General features: G+C 39.6%; 2 protein-coding genes across 3 annotated transcripts; both read left to right on the forward strand.

The window, feature by feature from the left end:
- The first annotated feature begins 181 nt into the window (after nucleotides 1-181).
- Nucleotides 182-3,766, forward strand: LOC131017554 (protein IQ-DOMAIN 3-like). 2 transcript variants are annotated; one of them, XM_057946350.1, is made up of 6 exons: nucleotides 182-422; nucleotides 1,056-1,137; nucleotides 1,222-1,530; nucleotides 1,708-1,938; nucleotides 2,136-2,255; nucleotides 2,764-3,766. In XM_057946350.1, the coding sequence occupies exons 2-6, from the start codon at nucleotides 1,063-1,065 to the stop codon at nucleotides 3,415-3,417; spliced, it is 1,389 nt and encodes a 462-aa protein (XP_057802333.1). In that variant the 5' UTR covers nucleotides 182-422; nucleotides 1,056-1,062; the 3' UTR covers nucleotides 3,418-3,766. The 2 variants fall into 2 exon arrangements, with proteins under 2 accessions (XP_057802333.1, XP_057802334.1); XM_057946351.1 differs by having other exon boundaries at nucleotides 192-422; nucleotides 1,225-1,530.
- Nucleotides 3,767-5,692: 1,926 nt separating this feature from the next.
- Nucleotides 5,693-6,824, forward strand: LOC131018333 (F-box/kelch-repeat protein At3g06240-like). The gene has a single exon (XM_057947059.1). The coding sequence runs from the start codon at nucleotides 5,718-5,720 to the stop codon at nucleotides 6,822-6,824; it is 1,107 nt and encodes a 368-aa protein (XP_057803042.1). The 5' UTR covers nucleotides 5,693-5,717.
- The last annotated feature ends 13,837 nt before the right edge of the window (nucleotides 6,825-20,661 follow it).

A 20,661-nucleotide genomic window follows, 5' to 3' on the forward strand; every position in this document is an offset into this window, starting at 1 on the left:
TAACGTGCAAAAAAAAAATTGAGACAAGCCTAATATTTTAAAGTCAAAATTAGCTGAGGGCCCACAAACATCCCACCTGGCCCACTAGCTATTGCGCACGCACCCCAGCAAGCCGTTGACGTTGTAAAATGACAGAATTACCCTTGTCCGTTATCCATGTCCTCAACAACATTTCCTTAAAACGTTTCTACACTTCCTTAATTATCAGATTAAGATTTCATTCTCTCTCTCTACTCTCTCTCATAAACACACACATCTCCGCTTACACATGACAGTACTCGAGCCACCTTGGTGAGATTCACCGCTTATTTGTAGTTAAACCAGTAGCAGAAGACGAAGACGACGAAGAAGAAGACGAATTACATGTTTGCATAATCACGAATCGCCTTTGAAATTCACAAGAGCAGATCTTTCACTGACGGGTTTGTTGATAGCGATGTTTTTTTAATTCCTATTTTCAGTTTTCTTTATGTTTCTGCTATCCTTTAGATTTAACATCGTTCAAAAAATCTTCCCTCCCCTATTTCCAGTCGAGTATTTCATTTTTTTTTACGATTGAAACAAGTAATATTGGGGTGGGGCTAATGGGTAGGTTCCTTGAAGATTCAGACTAAATTACATAGTTTTGAACTGATCAATGGTGCTTAAATTGGTGGATTGAACATAATTTGTAATGTGGCAATCTTTGTTTGTTTGTTTGTTTTTGTTTAATTTTGATTTTGGTATATAGCTTGTTGAGTGTGAATGGAATACCTATAGATTTGATTTTTCTTTCCCTTTTGGGTTAGTATTTAATTTGTTATCCTCTTTTTGGGTATTTTTTGGTGGGAAGGTCCGGTTTGTTGAATATGAACAGGAAAGTTTGAATTTTCTCTAAAACCCTTTATTAAATGGCTGCTTTGAATGCTTGGGAACTAAATAGTTAGGTATATTCAGCGCAGATCTGTTCATGTATTTGAAATTAGCAATATTTATTTTAGAATAGTGATATTTATTTTGGAATATTTTTTGGAATTGGTTCTTAATTTTCTTCAAAATTGCTTAACATGTTTCAGTAAAAAAATGGGAAAGAAAATGGGATGGCTTCACGCAGTGAAGAAAGCAATGAGCTGCGGATCAGGGCAGAGTAGTAGAAAGGTACCATTTTTTTTTCATCATTTTCCATTTCTTTTTTGGTATGGAAAATTAGAGTATAATGTTTTTACTCCTTTGTGTGATCAGAAGAATCGAAAATCGGGGGACTGGGGGAAGGAGGTGCTATATTTGGATTCGTACAATGCAGAAAACGCAGCAGTGGTCCCTGCTTCTCAATCTCCGGTGGGGGAGGCGAAGCTGATGGAAGCCGAGAATGAACAGAGCAGGCATGCTTATTCTGTTGCTCTTGCGACTGCTGCAGCTGCTGAGGCCGCAGTTGCTGCTGCTCATGCTGCTGCAGAGGTTGTCCGCCTCACAGCTGCAGCCCGTGGCTCGGGTAAAACCAAGGAAGAGATAGCTGCCATCAAGATTCAAGCAGCTTTTCGCGGCCATTTGGTATGTGTGATGATTGTCTCGAACTCTATAATAATGTCTGGAAAATATAGTTCTTAATGTCTGGAAAATAGAGTTCTCATTGGTTGCTTGAATACTTCGGAGATTTGGAGATTCTTGATACATATAAACTTGTTACCATTCTCAGGTAATTTGTGATAATCAGTTGTTTGATTTCAGGCAAGGAGAGCATTGAAGGCATTGAGAGGTCACGCGAGGCTAAGATCATTGATAGAAGGGCAATCAGTGAAACGCCAAGCAACGAGCACCTTAAAATATATGCAACTGCTGGGACGTATGCAATCTGAGGTTCGAGCAAGGAGAACCAGAAAGTCCGAGGAGAACTTGTCTATTCAGCATCAGATCCAGCAAAAACACGAAAGGGAGCAGCTCGAGAAGTTGAGAGCATCGGTAAATGAAACTGGCCTCACTTTCCATATGATCCATGATTCTGTTTATGGCTAATCATTCCCTCACGTGCAAAGCTCTAAGGATTACTACTAATGCTCTTTACCTTAGTAGATGGAAATTCAAACACTGTTGTTGTCTATATACATGCTTTATAGTTTGTGAGAAGCTTTTGACCAAGTTATTTATTTGGACTATAGATTGGAGAGGATTGGGATGATAGCATGCAGTCGAAAGAGCAGATTGAAGCCAATCTGCAACACCGGCAAGAAGCTGCTATAAGAAGGGAGCGTGCTCTGGCTTATGCATATACGCATCAGGTAATATACAGTCAAGTGTAACTACTATAGAAACCACTATGCACGTTGCACGTGGTTATTTCAATGCAATTAGGAAGAATCACAAAGAAAGAAGGGATATTCTTAAATAATAGCCCGAACTGGTGACCTTTTTAGCCACAATTTACAGTTACAAATATAGCCTATATTTATATCTATTGTTTAGTTTATAGCCTTAGTCAAAATTTCCGGGTAACTGAGACTGATCATCCGAATATAAATGTACATCTAGACATATATACGAGTTTTGATCATCCGACTGAGTTGTGGCTGGAAATTTTGACTCGGGCAATAATCTGAACAATGGAGATAAGTACATGCTTTAATTGTAAATTCGGGCTAAAAAGTCATCATGTGGTAAAAGTTTGTGCTATTTTTTATGAATAACTGAAGAAACAAAAATTCAAGATTGGCTTGTAACATCAACATATCCTTATTTTGCTAGAAACAATATTTCTCACGTTGATATGGATTGAATTTTGTGTACCAGCAAACATGGAGGGCCTCTTCAAACAGTGCAAACCAAACATTCATGGATCCAAGCAACCCTCATTGGGGTTGGAGTTGGTTAGAGCGATGGATGGCTACTCGTCCACACGAAAATGGGAATGCAACGAGTAAAGAACAGAACAGTGACCACAACTCTGTGAAAAGCAACGCGAGCCGTTCAGTATCGATCCTTGGAGACCCGAAGATGCAGTCTCCGACGGCCCAGAAACAAAGCCGGCCTCCCAGCCGGCAGTCACCCTCAACTCCCAAATCGAAGATCACACCATCTAAGTTCAGGCCAGCGAGCCCGAGGGGAACTAACGGCACAGATGATGACTCTAAGAGCATTAGAAGTGCTCAATCTGATAGATGTCGGAGGCACAGCATCGCTGGCTCGTCCGTGAGGGATGATGAGAGCATAACGAGCTCACAAGCCGCGACTCGTGGCTACATGGCTTCAACGGAGTCGACAAGAGCTAAGTCGCGGATGGCCAGCCCGCTCGGAGGAGAGAGAGGCGGGACGCCTGAGAAGGCAGCCGGTGGCTCTGCAAAGAAACGGCTGTCCTTCTCGGGCTCCCCTGCTGGCCCTAGGAGGCATTCGGGCCCACCGAGGGTCGATATTAGCCCTATGAAGGACATCACTACGAACTCATAGGGGTATAGCCACGAATTGGCTATGGTAAGATGGCTTTTTAACCTTTTTCTTTTTCTTTTTTCTTTTTTTTTTTAAAAAGAAAAAAGCAGAATGAGAAGTGTGTTGGGTGGTTATGAAACAGATGTTTCCATTGGATAAAAATGTTGGAGTGGTTTGATGTCAATAGTTGAAAGAAACGTGGTTTGGTTGTTTTTTATGTAACCAAAGTCGCTGTTTTGTACTGTATGATTATGAATCATCATTATGTCGTGCTGTATTTCTTTTATAAACAAACTAGATTAGATTTTGCCTGATGTAAACAGCATTATATTTTAAGTTGGGAATATGGAAAAAAATATATTTTTATTTAGCATTTTTTGTTGGGGGTTATATGGTTATAATATACTCCCTCCGTCCCTGAAATGGCTTCCTCTTTGGGGACGGCACGGGTTTTAATAAAAAGTTGTAAAGTGTATTGATAGTGGAGAAAAAGTGATATAATTATTATTGGAAGTTGTGAAAAGTGTTATAATTAGTATTGAGAGTGGTGAAAAGTGAAAAGTAAGAATAAATAAAGTATTGTTAGTGGTGGGGTAGGTTTACAAAAATGGAAAGAAAGAAAGAGGAAGTTATTTGGGGGACGTCCCAAAATGGAAAAAGATGAAGTTATTTTAGGGACGGAGGGAGTAGTATTTTTATTATTTAATTTATTATTAATTTAATTAGGGGCCTACAATGAGAGATTTGGGGGCTATGTTTAAAATTACCCAAATACTATGTACCACTTAATATTAATTTGAAACATTTGATGAAGAAACAAGTTGAAAATTGTGTTAATATATAAGAGTACCCACTTTTATATAGTAAAAATAAATTTTACCCACTCAAATAAAAACATAAAAAAATACTTACTTTTTGTGTTAAAGGACTAAATTACCCTTCTATATAAATGGGCAAACCCTAGCCTTCTCTCATTTCTCTCTCTCTTCTCTCTCTACACGCTCTCTCCTCTCTCTCTCTCATTCCTCCCCCCACCAGCGCTCTCGCTCTCTCTCTCTTTGCCTCAATCAAAATCTGATCGTACTTCACGATCTGCCAGAACTCATCTTCACCGCCGCCGTCATCTCCCTCGCCACCGGAGCCGCCGCCTCCTAGAGGAAACCGCCCATTCCCACCATCTCCATCGCCACTGTCGTCTAGTTTCGTTTCCTCAAAATCCTCTGGCAGACTAACCTTCTCCGTCGCGGCGTCCGGCGCGGCGTACTTTATCTGGAACGGATTCTCCGTGTCGATCCTTAACGACGGCTGATTGGAGGGAGAAAAGTTGGCAAAAACGTTAAATTTCAGTGAGACGTTTGTGCAAGCAGGTTGGTGCAGTGAGCTATGGAGCTTCGGAGTGGTAAATCCGCCGGTCAGAGGACAGAGGGACATCGTTTCAATCGAGAAATCAGTAGAAGAAGCTGCTGCGGCAGAATTCCGCCAGCGGTGTCGCCGACTGTGCTGGTTTTTAAAATTATCACCTCTTGAGAAAATTTTAAAATTAAGATTAGGGTTAATTTTTATTCAAAGAAATTATCACCTCTTGAGAGATTGAGATTCTAAATGAAGAGAAATTTGAGGAAAAGTTGAATTCAATTTGAATGTAACCGAAAAAACATATAAGTAACGAAGAAATTGATGAAAATCGCGCAATTTTATACAAATGTTCTTGAATTCACAACCAGGTTTATGAATTCACAACTGAATTATCAGCGTTGGTTGTGAATTCACAATTGAAATAGTATTGGTTGTGAATTCAAGTTTCATTGGTTGTGAATTCACAATTTGAAATAATGTTGGTTGTGAATTCAAGTTTTATCGGTTGTGAATCACAACTTGAAATAGTGTTGGTTGTGAATTCACACGAATTCACAACCAACACTTGTTATTCACAACCAATACGTGAATTTAGTTGTGAATTAAAGTTGAATTCACAACCAGTGAACAGTGGGTATTTGTAAAAATTTTATATGTAAGGGTAAAATGGTAAATATGAGTATTTTTAAAAGTTTTTATATTAGTGGGTAAAATTTATTTTTACTATATAAAAGTGGCTATTTTCAAAATCCACTCCTTGAAAATTTGTATATTTTTAAATTTTAATTTTTTATTATGTAATTGGAATGAATTATTTTATTTATAAATAATATTATTGGGCCGTGCCTACTAATTTAGATCGAGCCCATCTTCATGATTCGTGAAACCTATAAAACTATTTGTTGTAAAATACAAAGAGCAAAACCCTCGCCTCTTCAAATACAAAAACCTCGGCAGCTTTGGGTATGGAGATCGAAAGAAGTAGGTTGCAATCTCTCCCTCTTCCAGATGAAATCATCGATGACATATTGTCGAGACTGTTTATATTGCCGGTGAAATCACTGTTAAGATTCAGGTGCATTTCGAAATCATGGCGGTCTTTAATTGGCAGCAAAAGCTTCATCAAAACCCAGCATCAAAATTCAATGAAAAACCCATGTTTTCCCCATCAAAGGCTCATTATACAGAAGAATTGTTCTGGTGTGCCTTATAGTATGGATTGGCCTGAGCAATGTTCTCTGCAGTCGGTTTTGAGCGGACCAATAAATACTATCCCTTTATCTCTTGTAGCTTATCCAACGAATACTACAGCGATGGGATATGAAATTGTGGGGAGCTGTAATGGGCTTGTCTGCCTTCTTGAGATGATCAAACCAAATAGAATTCAGTTGTGGAACCCATCCACTAGAATCTCCAAGATACTTCCAGAAATTTCTAGTCCCGGCAAGGTAAGCAATATTGGGTTTGGTTGGGTTGAATCGAGTGATGAGTATAAGGTGTTTGTGCATTTGTATGATACTAATTATTACCAGGATGGTAAAATTTATAGTTCAAAGACAAAATCATGGAAAACAATTGAGCCCTGCTATGATTTATTTTCGTATTGCTGTGATGGGGTGTTTGCAGGTGGGAAGCTTTACTGGAAGATCAAATATGGTGATGCTATTTTTTTCTTGGACTTGAAGAGTGAGGTGTTTGGAAGGATTGAGATTCCCTTTGATCAAGAGATGTTTGGAGAGATTGATCAAGAGATATATGGAGATTCTGAACTAGAGAAGTACGGCGTTGTGGGTGTGCTTGGTGGTTTCCTTTGTGTGCTATGTTTTGATTATCAAATTAGAGGCTTTCGAGTTTGGGTTATGAAGGAGTCTTGGGAGAAAGTGGAGACTCTTTCTCATCTTCTTGAGCTTCTTCAACCACCATTGGTGAAAGGTCTAAATGGAGAGATTTTGGTGAATTGTGGATCCATTGTGGTGGTTTACGATTGTCGGGATAATGTGTTCCGCAGCCTCAAGTACTGTTCCTGTTGTCACGTAGTCTCACGTTTATGGGGGTTTCAGCAGCCCCTATAATTGTGTCCGTTTTGTTAGGAAATTAGACGCAACTAATTTCGCCCGGGATCAAGTGTGACTCAATATTGTGGATATCGACCGATATGAAACGAGAAGAAAAATGACACCGATATTTTTAACGTGGTTCGGCCAAACTGCCTACGTCCACGGACCCACACCAATATATTAGAGAATCTCAAAAGGAGGAGTACAACAAAAATACCACACTGTATTTTGTATCTGCCTACGCAGAGGCTATCTCTCAACTCACTTTTATCACTCGTGTATAACTTCCACACTGAAGTTTTCTCTCACAAGATTTTTCTCTCTCTCTCTTTCTCTATCTCTCTCTAGCAGAAAGCTTTGATGGTTGTTTGGTGTGTCTAGCAAGTGCTGCGGAGGGGATTATTTATAGTGAAGGAATTGGAGGTGGTAGGTGAGATGTGGTTGGTGAGAGGTGGTTGGTGAGAGGTGGTTGGTGGCAGCCAAAAAAGAAAGCTGCCACTTTTGACTAACAATCTCCCACTTGAAGACTGATTCCAATCTGTCTTCACACCTCGATCAACGCAGCAGCCTTTCTGTCTTTGTCATTCTAGCAAACCAATTGAAGCTGAGCACAACTTCAATTTATCAATGGTTACTGCCTTTGTGAGCATGTCGGCTGGATTTTGAGCTCCTTGGATCTTTTCAAGTATTAACACCTCATCCTCCAACAGAGATCTGATGAAATGATAACGAAGTCCAATATGTTTCGTTCTAGAATGAAATGCTGAATTCTTTGCCAGATGTATCGCACTCTGACTATCGCTGTACAAGACATTCTTCGTCTGATCAAAACCCAATTCTGCCAACAACCCTTGTAACCAGATCATTTCTTTGCTAGCCTCGGTGATTGCCACGTATTCTGCTTCTGTAGTGGATAAAGCAACAATCTTTTGTATCTGCGAGATCCAACTAACAGCAGTCGTGCTAACAGTAAAGACATAACCGGTAGTGCTTCTCCTGCGATCTACCTCACCGGCAAAATCTGCATTTACAAAACCTTGTAGTGCTACATCACCTCGTCGAAAACACAAGCATCTATCAGTAGATCCACGTAGATATCTCAATATCCACTTTACTGCTTCCCAATGCTGCTTTCCTGGATTTGCCATAAATCTGCTCACAACTCCCACTGCATGAGCGATATCTGGTCTAGTACAGACCATGGCATACATCAGACTTCCAATGGCTGAGGCGTAAGGAATTTTAGCCATGAAGTCTCTTTCCTCCTTAGTCTTTGGAGAGTGCTCTTTGGATAGGCGGAAATGGTTAGCTAATGCTGAGCTAACCGGTTTAGCACTGCTCATGTTGAATCTTTGCAAGATTCGATTGACGTAGTTGGCCTGAGACAACTGCAAAACACCTTTTTGCTTGTCTCTGTAAATTCTCATCCCGAGAATTTGCTTTGCTTCTCCTAAGTCCTTCATCTCGAACTCCGCTGAAAGCTGCCTTTTCAACTTCTTGATTTCGTTCAAGTCTGAGCCGGCTACTAACATGTCATCAACATAAAGTAGCAAGATGATATAGCTGGACTCGAACCTCTTGAAGTAACAACAATGGTCAGCATTGCACTTCATGTAGCCATTTTTCTGCATGAATCCATCAAACTTCTTGTACCATTGCTTCGGAGCTTGCTTCAAGCCATACAGGCTCTTTTTCAACTTGCACACCAGCTTCTCCTTTCCTTTGACAGAGAATCCATCTGGTTGTTGCATGTATATTTCCTCCTCTAAGTCACCATTGAGGAAAGCAGTTTTCACATCTAACTGCTCTAGATGCAAGTCCTCCGTTGCAACAATACTCAGGACCGATCGGATTGTTGTCAACTTTACAACCGGAGCAAAGATATCTGTGAAATCAATTCCTTCTTCCTGTTGGAAACCTTTGACTACCAATCTTGCCTTATATCGCTTTGAACCATCATGCTCTTCTTTGATTCTGTACACCCATTTGTTGTGTAGAGCTTTCTTTCCTTTGGGCAACTCAACTAGTTCCCACGTCATATTAGAGATAAGAGATTTTATCTCTTCTTTCATTGCAAGCTCCCACTTGACAGAATCTCCGACTTGACATGCTTCTTCATAAAATTCAGGTTCACCAGCATCGGTCAATAACATCTGATTCATGTACTTCCTGTTCGGAACATGAGGTCGAGATGACCTCCTGGGTATAGGAGTTGGAGCTGGAACTGGAGACTGTGGTGGATCAGCCTCAGAGTTGGGCTCCTCCGTCTGCAAACCTTCATCTGTTTGCTTTGATGTACTGCTCTCTGTAGTATCATCTGGATCAACATATGTTGGATCATCACTTGTTGTGTCGGTGGACTGCACTGCATTCCTGTCCTTGTACATCACATTTTCATTGAATATGACATTCCTGCTTCGAATGACCTTCCTGTTTTTGTCATCCCAAAAACGGTACCCGAACTCATCTCCACCATATCCAATGAAAGTACATTTTAGTGATTTGGAGTCGAGCTTACTCCTGGCATTATCACTAATGTGTACATACGCGACACAACCAAATACTTTCAAGTGAGAAAGTTTAATTTCTTTGCCGCTCCAAACTTCCTCAGGTATTCTGTACTCCAATGGTACAGATGGCCCATGGTTAACGAGATATGCCGCTGTGTTGACAGCTTCTGCCCAAAATTGTGTTGGCAGTCCTGCATGTATCCTCATGCTCCTAGCTCTTTCTGTCAACGTCCGGTTCATGCGTTCTGCAACTCCATTTTGTTGTGGTGTCCCTGGCAACGTCCTTTCTAACTTGATGCCATCCTGGTAACAAAATTTCTTGAATGCCATATCTTCGTATTCTCCACCATTATCGGATCTCAACTTCTTTATCCGTAAGCCAGTTTCATTTTCCACTATGGACTTCCACTTCTTGAACGCCTCGAACACCTCTGACTTGTGTCTCAAGAAGTAAACCCACACCTTTCTCGAGTGGTCATCGATGAAAGTCACAAAGTAAGACTTTCCGCCATTGGATGAAACTGCTGCTGGGCCCCAAACATCTGTGTGGACTAACTCAAGCTTTACTTGCTTCGGAGTTCTACCACTGGTATTGAAACTCACCCTCTTCTGCTTCCCGTAGATACAACTTTCGCAAAAGTCTATATCAACAGACTGAAGCTCTTGTAGTTTCCCTTTCGAATGCATATGCTTGAGCCCTTTCTGGCTCATGTGCCCAAGTATTTGGTGCCACAGATTTGCATTCTTCTTGCTATCAGCAACTGCAATTGTCACACACGCATTCATCGTTGTGTATAGGCTTCCAGTATCCTTGCCACGTGCAAGAATCATTGCGCCCTTAGTGATTTTCCAATAATCACCAGAGAAGTGTGTATCACATCCTTCTCTTGACAATTGCTTGACGGAGATCAAGTTCTTCCTCAACTCTGGAATGTGTCTCACGTCCTTCAATTTCCATACAGATCCATTGAGTTTGATCTGTACTTCTCCTATGCCCACCACGCTGCATGGGTGATCATCTCCGAGATATACTTCTCCGAAATTTCCCGACATGTAATTTATGAAGGAATTTCGATTCGAGGTGGCATGGAAAGATGCTCCAGAGTCTATGACCCAATACTCGGCCCTTTTCTCCATGGAACATATCAAGGCATCGCCTTCTTCTTCAGCCACAACATTAGCTTCGGTCTTTGTCTCGTTTCCCTTTGAAGGTACTTTACACTGCGTTCTGTAGTGTCCGACCTGACCACAGTTCCAACATTCAACAGACTTTGATTTGTTGGAATTCTTGTGGATCCTGGAGCTCTGCCTGCCATTCCTTGACTTGCTCCGTCCACGCCCTTGACTTCTGTTTGAGTTTCTGCCTCTGCTTTCTGCATTTAAAGCGGCACCTGAAGTGGAGACTACATCTGACTGCCTCCGGATCTCCTCGGTTAAGATCATGCTCACGACATCATCGAACTTCATTTTGGACTTACCGGCAGAGCTGCTAATGGCCGTGACTGTGCCATTCCAGCTCTCAGGTAACTGCCCAAGAATTACCAAAGCCCGGACCTCATCATCGAATTCGATGTCCACCGTGGTAAGTTGGTCCGTCACTTCGTTGAACTCGTTCAAATGTTCTCCAAATCTTCCGCTCTCCGTCATTTTCATATTGAACAATTTCTTGATCAAATGAACTTTATTTGCTGCAGACGGCTGCTCGTACATGCTGGATAAAGCTTTCATGAGAGACGCTGTTGTCTTATCATGCTTTATGTTGAAGGCGACTGACTTTGATAAGGTCAGTCTGATTGCGCCGAGTGCTTTTCGATCAAGCACCTCCCACTCGTCGTCCTTCATATCCACTGGCTTTTCCTTCAAGGGCTTATACAGGTCCTTCTGGTACAAGTAATCCTCCATTTGCATTTTCCAAAATCCAAAATTCACACCATTGAATTTCTCCATTTTGGAAATTTTATCGTCTGTCGACATTGCTCCCACTCGATCAAAAAACACGATAATTTTCTCAAAAAATTCGTTTCTGATGTGGAGGTTCAGTTTACACTGCAACCACAGAGCATACTAAGAATTTTAAAAGAATAATTACCGTTGCGCACGAAATACTGTTCGCAAAATTTACTATTCACGAATTTAGTACCAGCGCAAGAAAAAAAATTTTCGCCACCAACGTGGCTCTGATACCAGTTGTTAGGAAATTAGACGCAACTAATTCCGCCCGGGATCAAGTGTGACTCAATATTGTGGATATCGACCGATATGAAACGAGAAGAAAAATGACACCGATATTTTTAACGTGGTTCGGCCAAACTGCCTACGTCCACGGACCCACACCAATATATTAGAGAATCTCAAAAGGAGGAGTACAACAAAAATACCACACTGTATTTTGTATCTGCCTACGCAGAGGCTATCTCTCAACTCACTTTTATCACTCGTGTATAACTTCCACACTGAAGTTTTCTCTCACAAGATTTTTCTCTCTCTCTCTTTCTCTATCTCTCTCTAGCAGAAAGCTTTGATGGTTGTTTGGTGTGTCTAGCAAGTGCTGCGGAGGGGATTATTTATAGTGAAGGAATTGGAGGTGGTAGGTGAGATGTGGTTGGTGAGAGGTGGTTGGTGAGAGGTGGTTGGTGGCAGCCAAAAAAGAAAGCTGCCACTTTTGACTAACACGTTTCATTTCACATCGTGTCTATGCTGAAAGTTTAGTCTCGCCAGAAGATTTATGAAACAACGTCGTAGAACATTATTGTGAGTGGTTTCGTAACTTTTTTTGATGATATGTGTGTTATTTCTTAAGAATTGAAGCTTTATATATATATATATATATATATATATATATATATATATATATATATATATATATATATATATTTTTTGAGATCTTGTAGATCTTCGTATTTATGTATAATGTTAAACTCAAATAATCCAAACATGTTGAATTTCCTCATCAGCTGTAGTTGTGGAAAGTCATGATATACTATCACGTGAGAATACATAAACCACGCGAGATTATAGAAGTCACATTATCAACTCGAAATATAATTTTCAATTTGATCATGTTGTCGCTGTTTTAATGTTTAAAAAGTATGAGTTTATGGATTTCAATGTATCATATATACTTATTTTACATTTGTATCATATAGCAAAGGAGTGAATATATTTGTGTTAAGGTTATATATGTAAGAATGTGACAGGGATACACCATAGAACTAGAAATGAAATCTAACTTTTAGTAGACCAATTACAGTTTTTGATAGTAGTTTATAATATAATACAATTTGAACATGTGGTATTATGTGTTAAAGATCATTTTACTAACATTTATGGATAAAATTAATGATGCTACCTTTTCTTTCCCTTGATTACACAAAGCATATTAGGCAGAACAACATCCTTTTTTTCTTCTTATTTTAGCTTTATTTTATCTTTCTTGTGAAAGTGCCTAAAGAACCTTGGACTCTTAGGTATTTTATATTAATATGTACTGAAATATGTGCATGAAAATTGAAAGAATTTTGAATTATAATATAAACTGACCTTTTTGATATTGCAGGGATGCTATAAGTGATTGCTGCAATGTCCAACTATGAAGACTCCTACGTCAAAGTTCCTGAGGTCTTAATTACAAGGAGTAATTCAGTTGATTTTCATTTTGTGACTTTTCTCCTCATTCATAATTTATGTTGGATATTTTGTCATGTTCTGAACTATAGCCCTTTTTCTTTCAATTCCGAATTTGGTGTTATAATCTCGTTGAGTTTTATTGTGGGAAATTGATGGGAGCAGCACATATTTATTACACTCTTTTGTTGAGGTGAGGCCTCCTCTTAGGTGCTTCATTGATGATGCCGAATGGAAGCGTTAGTAAGAGACATTTTAAAATCAAAGCTCGTCTCATTCCAGTAATCAAATCAAATACTTTCGAATTACACCAAAAATATCAAATTTGGGGACAATACTTTGAAGGGAGAAGTAGCAAATAACTCTTTATCATACAACCCCTTAACACGTTTACTTCCCTATTTTTTGATTTTGGGCTGTTAGCCCCTCAACATATCATAAAGAGTGCAAAATGCCCCCTGCTCTTAACGGACATTTAACACCGTTAAGTATTTTTTATTTTTATTTTATTTCTTACTAATATTTCTTACTATAAGCATATAATTTTTTTTAAAATTTAAATTTAAATTTAAATGTTTGTAATATTTTTTTAAATAAAATCATTTTGAATACACACACTTTCACTTTCATTGCGTTCTTAATTAATACAAGGTTATCTTTGTCTATCGAATTATTTCTACTTCCATATATCGTGTATGCTTTTGGATTTTTAATTAACACAAGGTTATCTTTGTTATGTTTTATTTTTATATACTATATATTAATTGGTACGATTTTTTTTTTTTTTTTATAATATATATGTATATTAAGTCTCATCTAACTTTAATTGTTACAAGAACGCAGTGAAAGTGTGTGTATTAAAAAATGATTTTATTTTAAAAAAATATTACAAACATTTAAATTTAAATTCAAAAAAAATTATATGCTTATAGTAAGAAATAAAAAAAATGAAAAATACTTAACGGTGTTAAGTGTCCGTTAAGAGCATGGGGCATTTTGCACTCTTTATGATATGTTGAGGGCTAACAGCCCAAAATCAAAAGATAGGGAGATAAACGTGTTAGGGAGTTGTATGATAGGGGGTTATTTGCTACTTTTCCCTACTTTGAAATATTGAACTAATTCAAAAGACAACTTGAAGGAGTAGAAAACATAACATAACTAAAGACACAAAAGCAAATTTGCAACGATGAAACTACTACCATGGGCACTACAAAAAAACGCATTTTTACCGGCGAAAACTACCGGCGGCTATTTTGCCGTCGGTAGCTAACGGCGGCACGGCGGCGGCAGTCCAGGCGACCCGAACTTTCGAATTTACCGGCCATCTACCGACGGCAAATTCGCCGCCGTTAGCTAGCGGCGGCGGCGCCGCCGTTAATGTTAAAATACGCATTAAATAATTTATTTTATAGAATTAACGGCGGCAAAGATTGCCGCCGTTATCGCCGCCGGTAACACTATTTACCGGCGGCCGTCTTTTGTTACCGACGGCATTTCGCCGTCGGTAATCTACGATTTTTTTGTAGTGGGGCTCCATGAAGACGCACAACAGCTATCGCCAACACCGTGGGTATCACTCGGCGTCGCTGCAACATTCTTCCCCGGGAACTTGAGTTTTTTCTACAATAATGAAGTGGAAGTATTTTGCAAGTTCAGTTGATTTAAAGACAAACCTCCGAGCAATGACACGAGCGTATGCCCTTAGAGATCCGGCGATGCAAACGAGATCTATTCGGCAGCAAATCTCTTTACCCAAACCTTGTTCATCAACAAAATGAAAAGGAATATAAAAAACGGCAATCGAAGGCTGAAGCATAAAGGATTTGACCAAAAAACTGAAGGAATCATGCGTGTCGGAGCAATTTTTATTTTCTGATTTAGTGTGCTAACAATATTTTTATTAAGCCAAAATATCAAGCTCCTTGCAAGAAAACCATCTACTTCAAGAAAAGACTATTCAATAAAAGACCGTATTCCAAGTAATGAAAATACAAAGTTGAAAATATATACTATATTTTTAAATTGGGTAATTGGTGTATAAATACATGAACTTTACTAACTTTTTGGTATTTAACATGAACTTTAAAATCTAGTTATAAATACATAAACTTCAAATTTATTCAAATTTTGACACATTTTTTATATTTGATGAAATTAATGCTGACATGTCAAAATTAAAATTGAGTTGGCAAAATTAATCATCCAGCTGGCATCCAACTAATAAATTTCACTTATGAAAGCCAAACATTAAACATCCCAAGTCAAGAATTTGAATATTGAACAAATATAAACCTAAAAACTTAAAACCTAAAATCCTACGTCAGCTTTCCCCTTCCCCCTTCCCCCACCCACACTCCTCAGACTGTCCCCCTCCCCTTTCGGCCACACCGCCAGCCCCACTTCCCCACCTCCATTGTCAGCACTTCTCCAGCACAGTGGACCTTCCCCCTTCCCCCACTCCGCCGCCGTCCCCTACCCCCATTGAACATGGTGAATTAGAGAGAGTGAGGGTGGACGAGATGAGCGAGAGAGAGGCGGAGGCTACCTTCCCCCATCCGCACACCTCCGTTAGACCCTCACCCTTCCCCCACCTAGGCGCCACCACTTTTCCCTCCCTAGACCCCCGTCAGCCCTTCCCCCACCCTGCGGACCCGAAAATCAAGGCGGCGAATTTCACCTCTTTTCTGGAAAAATTGATGAATGAATTTGGTGTTGTCGAATGAGCATCATCGCGGCAGGCGGAGCACTACGAGGCGGCATAGGAGACAAAAGGACAGTAGGTGGCGGTCGGTCTGGTTGTAGCAACAGAGAGTGAGGCGGCAGAGGTCGTGGATGAAGGAGAAGCGTTCCTGGCGGAGGTCGTAGGAGAAGGGTTTGTGGCTGAAGAATAAGCCCCGTGGAAGGGTGTGACGTTTGGAGTTCACGTCTTGAGAAGGGCTTGAGCTTTGCCTCGCCGGAGAGGGTCTGCCAGGTAGGGGATGGTCTGTCGAGGTTGGGGGGTGGGGTGTGAGGTGTGAGAGAGAGGAGTGTGTGTGAATTGTGATTTGGAATGTTCAATGTGTGCCTTGTTAAGTGAATTTATTAGTTGAATGTCAGCTGGATGATTAATTTTGCCAACTCAATTTCAATTTTGACATGTCAGCAATAATTTCATCAATACAAAAAATGTGTTAAAAATTGAATAAATTTAAAGTTTATGTATTTATAACTAGGTTTTAAAGTTCATGTTAAATACCAAAAAGTTAGTAAAGCTCATGTATTTATACACCAATTATCCTTTTAAATTTAAGTTTTTTCATTAAGTAACTGGTGAGAATTATTTTATTTAAAAATAATAATTCATATTAACTTATACTCCCTCCGTCCCAATAATGAAGTCCCCTTTCATTTGGGCACGGGTATTTAGGAGAGTTAAAGTAGATGTAAAAACAGTAGGGACCACATAATTAGTGTTTTAATTAGTATTATTTTATTTCTTAATTAACACCCACGCACATACACTCAATCGCTAAATCGCTAAGGAGAGAGCCGCCTCCTCCGGCAACTCCGCCGCCAGCCTCCCTCTGAAATCCGGCAGCCGCAGCGGTTAGCAAGGCCAACACAACAAGCTTCGATTTCCGGCAGCCGCAGAGGTTAGCAAAGCCGCCAATCGCCTCCCCATTTCTCCTAACCTTCATCTCTCTAAATCGCCTCCGGCGTCCGCTCTTCCGCTCCTCAAGCTTCGATTCACCTCTCTCCCGAAGCTTCGATTCACGCTCCTCCGCCCCTCAAGCTTCGATTCACCTCTCTCCCCCGACTGACGCTCACACATCAACACCAACTGCACAAGCCAACACAACAACACCTCTCTCCGCGAACCGCCGCTGCTGTGCTCGATTTCCGGTGAGACAGCAGGAGCTCCACCTTCGTCGTTCCATCTGGAATTCGCCGCCGCCGCTGCTGAGGGGCCGGCGAGCCGCCGCCCTTATTCCTGCTGAGAGACGGTGGAGGCAGTGGAGAGATTGGAGGCGGCAGCGCCTTGCCGTCACCAGGAGAGGGCAGAGCCCTGGTCGCCGGAAAATGGGCGGCGAGGCAGGGGAGAAAGAGGGCGGAGGGAAATCTAGGGTTTGCAGTGATGGCGTTGGAGGCGGTGCAAGAGGATGGCGGCAGAGGCGCGAGGCGGTGGAAGCTGGAGGCGGTGGAAGGTGGAAGGTGGTGGAGGCGGTGGAAGGTGGATGTGGTGAAAGAAGAAGAGGAGAGAAAGGGGAGATGATAGACGATTTGAGAGAGAAGAGAGAAGTGAGGAGAGAGAGAGAGAGGGGCAGGTGGGTTTGGTTTGTGAGAGGAGAGAAAGAGACCTAATTAAATATATTAATTGTATTCTAATTAATGCTAAAAAAGGAAAGGGGACTTGAATATTGGGACGACCCAAAAAGGAATACGGGACTTGAATATTGGGACGGAGGGAGTACTATTTTAATTCGATTTAATATCTATTCTTATTTATTTTAAATATTAAGGGGCGGGCTACTATTTAAGATAGAGCCCATCTTTGTGATTCGTGAAACCTATAAAACTATTTGTTGTAAATACAAAAGGCAAAACCCTCGCCTCTTCGCGTACAAAAACCTCGAAACATATATCGCAGCTTTGGCTATGGAGATTGGAAAAAGTAGTCGAAAATCTCTGCATCTTCCCGAAGAAATCATCGAGGAAGAAATACTGCCAAGACTGCCGGTGGAATCACTCTTGAGACTGAGGTGCGTTTCGAAATCATGATGTGAGAGGTCAGGGTTATGATAATGGTTCCAATATGAAAGGAAAACATCAAGGTGTTCAGAAGAGGTTTCTTGAAATAAATCCTAGAGCTTTATACATGCCTTGTGCTTGTCATAGTCTCAATCTTACTATTGGTGATAGGGCTCATTCTTGTGTTAAAGCTATTTCATTCTTTGGAGTTATTCAACGCATATATTCATTGTTTTCGGTATCTACAAAAAGATGGAATATTTTGCTTGATAATGTGTCTGGTTTAACTGTGAAATACTTGTTTAATACACGTTGGGAGAGTCGAATTAAAAGTGTTAAAGCTATTAGATTTCAATGTCCACAAATAAGATTAGCTTTGCTGAAATTATATGAATCTAGTGATAATGATGCAAAGACAGAGTGAAGCAGAAAGTTTGGTTAATGCATTGAAAGTTTTGAGTTTTTGTTTGGCATGGTAATTTGGTATGAAATTCTATTTGCTGCTAATATGGTAAGAAAAAAATTACAATCTAAGTCTATGTGCATCGATGCTACTATGAAGCAATTGGAAGCAATTGGAAGGTGTATTGTCGTTTTTTGAAAAGTATCGAGATGAAGGTTTTATAACAAGTATGAATGTAGCTAAGAGTGTTGCACTTGAAATGGATGTAGAGCCTATCTTTCCAATAAAACGTCGTGTGATTAGAAAAAATATTTTGGGGATAATAATGAGGACGAAGAAGATCAGTCACCCGAAGAGTTATTCAGAACTAGATATTTTTTTATTGTTGTGGATATGACAATTGTTTATTTAAAGAATAAATTTGAGGAGCTGAAAACTTTTGAAAGTAGTTTTGGATTTTTATATGATTCAAATAAGTTAAAATCATTAGATGAGAATGAATTAAGAAATTCTTGTGTTAATTTTCATTCTACCTTTTTTCATGACAATTTATTTGATATTGATTTAGATGATCTTTACTCAGAACTGAAAGTGTTACAACTGACTTTGCCTACTGATTTTTTGACCGCCATTGAGATTCTTACTGTCAAATCTGCAGATTGCTATCCGAATGCCTCGATTGCTTATAGAATTTTATTAACTGTGCCTGTGACCGTAGCATCTGCTGAAAGAAGCTTTTCAAAGCTTAAGTTAATAAAAACCTACCTAAGGTCATCAATGTTACAAGAAAGGTTGAATGGTTTGACAATTTTGGCTATTGAGAAAAATATGTTAGAAAATATTGACGTTGATGTAATTATTAACGATTTTGCATTTGCAAAAGCTCGAAGAAATCGATTTTTATGATATTGATATTCTTTTTATATGTATTTATTATGTAAAGGGCCCTCTTTTCTCATTTTGCCTAGGGCCCCTGAAATGTCAGGAACGGGGGCTGAGTGAGAATAATCAAGTGCATCTGAAACCAGTCCTACTTTTAGTGGAAAAGTTAAATCAATCGAGTTGTTTGGTGCTTTTGTTGATTTTGGCGCTTTTATTGATGAGCTTGTTCATCAGTTCATGTTTCTCAGTTGAGTGATAGCTATGTGAAGGATGTTGCTAACGTAGTTTCTGTTGGGCAACTACTAATAACTTTCTCCGTAGCTTCTAATAAATTGAAGTGACTCTTATTTAATATGAACAAAAGTCTTATTTACCAATTCTTGACCTATTTATAAATTATCCAACTAATATATTTTCTAAAAAATTGAGGTAAGAGATAAATTATAGAATTAATCAATTAAATATACCAAAATGTTAATTGAAAAATTAAATATAATAAATATTATATTTATATTTTTTTATAAAGAAAATAAAATAACACTCCAACGTACTCTTGGTCACAACATGTGAATTGCCTATTTTACCCTTATTACATTTTTTTTTACATATTACTATAAGTTTGAATGAATATATCAATTCATTAAATATTACACAAAATCTATGTGATATATATCTATAGCTATTGATAAGGTTTATAAATAAATATATTTATCCAATAAATTATATTTAGTAGAAGTAATGAACTAATAGATTATCTAGAAAAAATATTGTAAGAGATAATAGAATTAAATATACCAAATATTAATTGAAAAATTAAATATAATAAATATTATATATATATATATATAGTAGAGTTAATATATAAATATGGCCACTTTCATATTGTAAAATTAAAATTTGTCCACTAAGATAAAAACTTTAAAATTTGGCCAGATTTGATGTAAAAGTACAATTTTACCCTTAACATAAAAAATTAAAAAATGGCCACCCACCCTCCCTCTTTCACACGTCATTCTCTCCATCATCTCTCTCTCTCTCCTGGTGAGAAACACCGCATCGACCAGCTGCGTCGCTTCTCCTTCTCGCGGCGGCGCGCAGCGGAGGAACACCCGCTTCTCCTGCTGCTGCCTATTTCCCGCCGTTCGAGAACCGCGGCCTCAACGAGGCCGCCATCAGATCCATCCCGATCTTCAAGTTCGGGAGCGAAGCCTCCTCCTCCTCCGACATCGCCGCGAAATCTCAATCTCAATCTCGCGATTGCGCGGTTTGCTTGAACGAATTCCAGCGGGGAGAGAAGCTGCGCACGATTCCGAATTGCAGCCACCTCTTCTGGTTGCAGATTTGTTAATTGATTAAGACTGAACCAGGAATCGGGTCAGGAGATCCGAACCGACCCGAATCGAACGGTTCGGGTTGGATGGATCACTGCTATGTGCGCAGGGTGAGCCCGAGTGAGGCGAATGGTTTCGCGGTGTATACGAGGAATAAGAGGTTGAAGAGTACAAGTGTGGATAGAACTGCTTGTGCGGCTAAAATTGAGGGCGATTCTACAGTATCAGTTAAATTTGAGGATGGTGTGAGTTTGAAAGATGAATTTGTTGTTAATGGTGGTCATGCGTTGAATGTGGATAAAGCTGTGGTTAATTTGGGGTTTTTGGGAGGGGAGAGTGAGGAGGAGATGATGGAGATTGAAGTGAAAGAG

The sequence above is a fragment of the Salvia miltiorrhiza genome, chromosome 3 (assembly GCF_028751815.1).
Source record: "Salvia miltiorrhiza cultivar Shanhuang (shh) chromosome 3, IMPLAD_Smil_shh, whole genome shotgun sequence".
Classification (NCBI taxonomy): Eukaryota; Viridiplantae; Streptophyta; class Magnoliopsida; order Lamiales; family Lamiaceae; genus Salvia; species Salvia miltiorrhiza.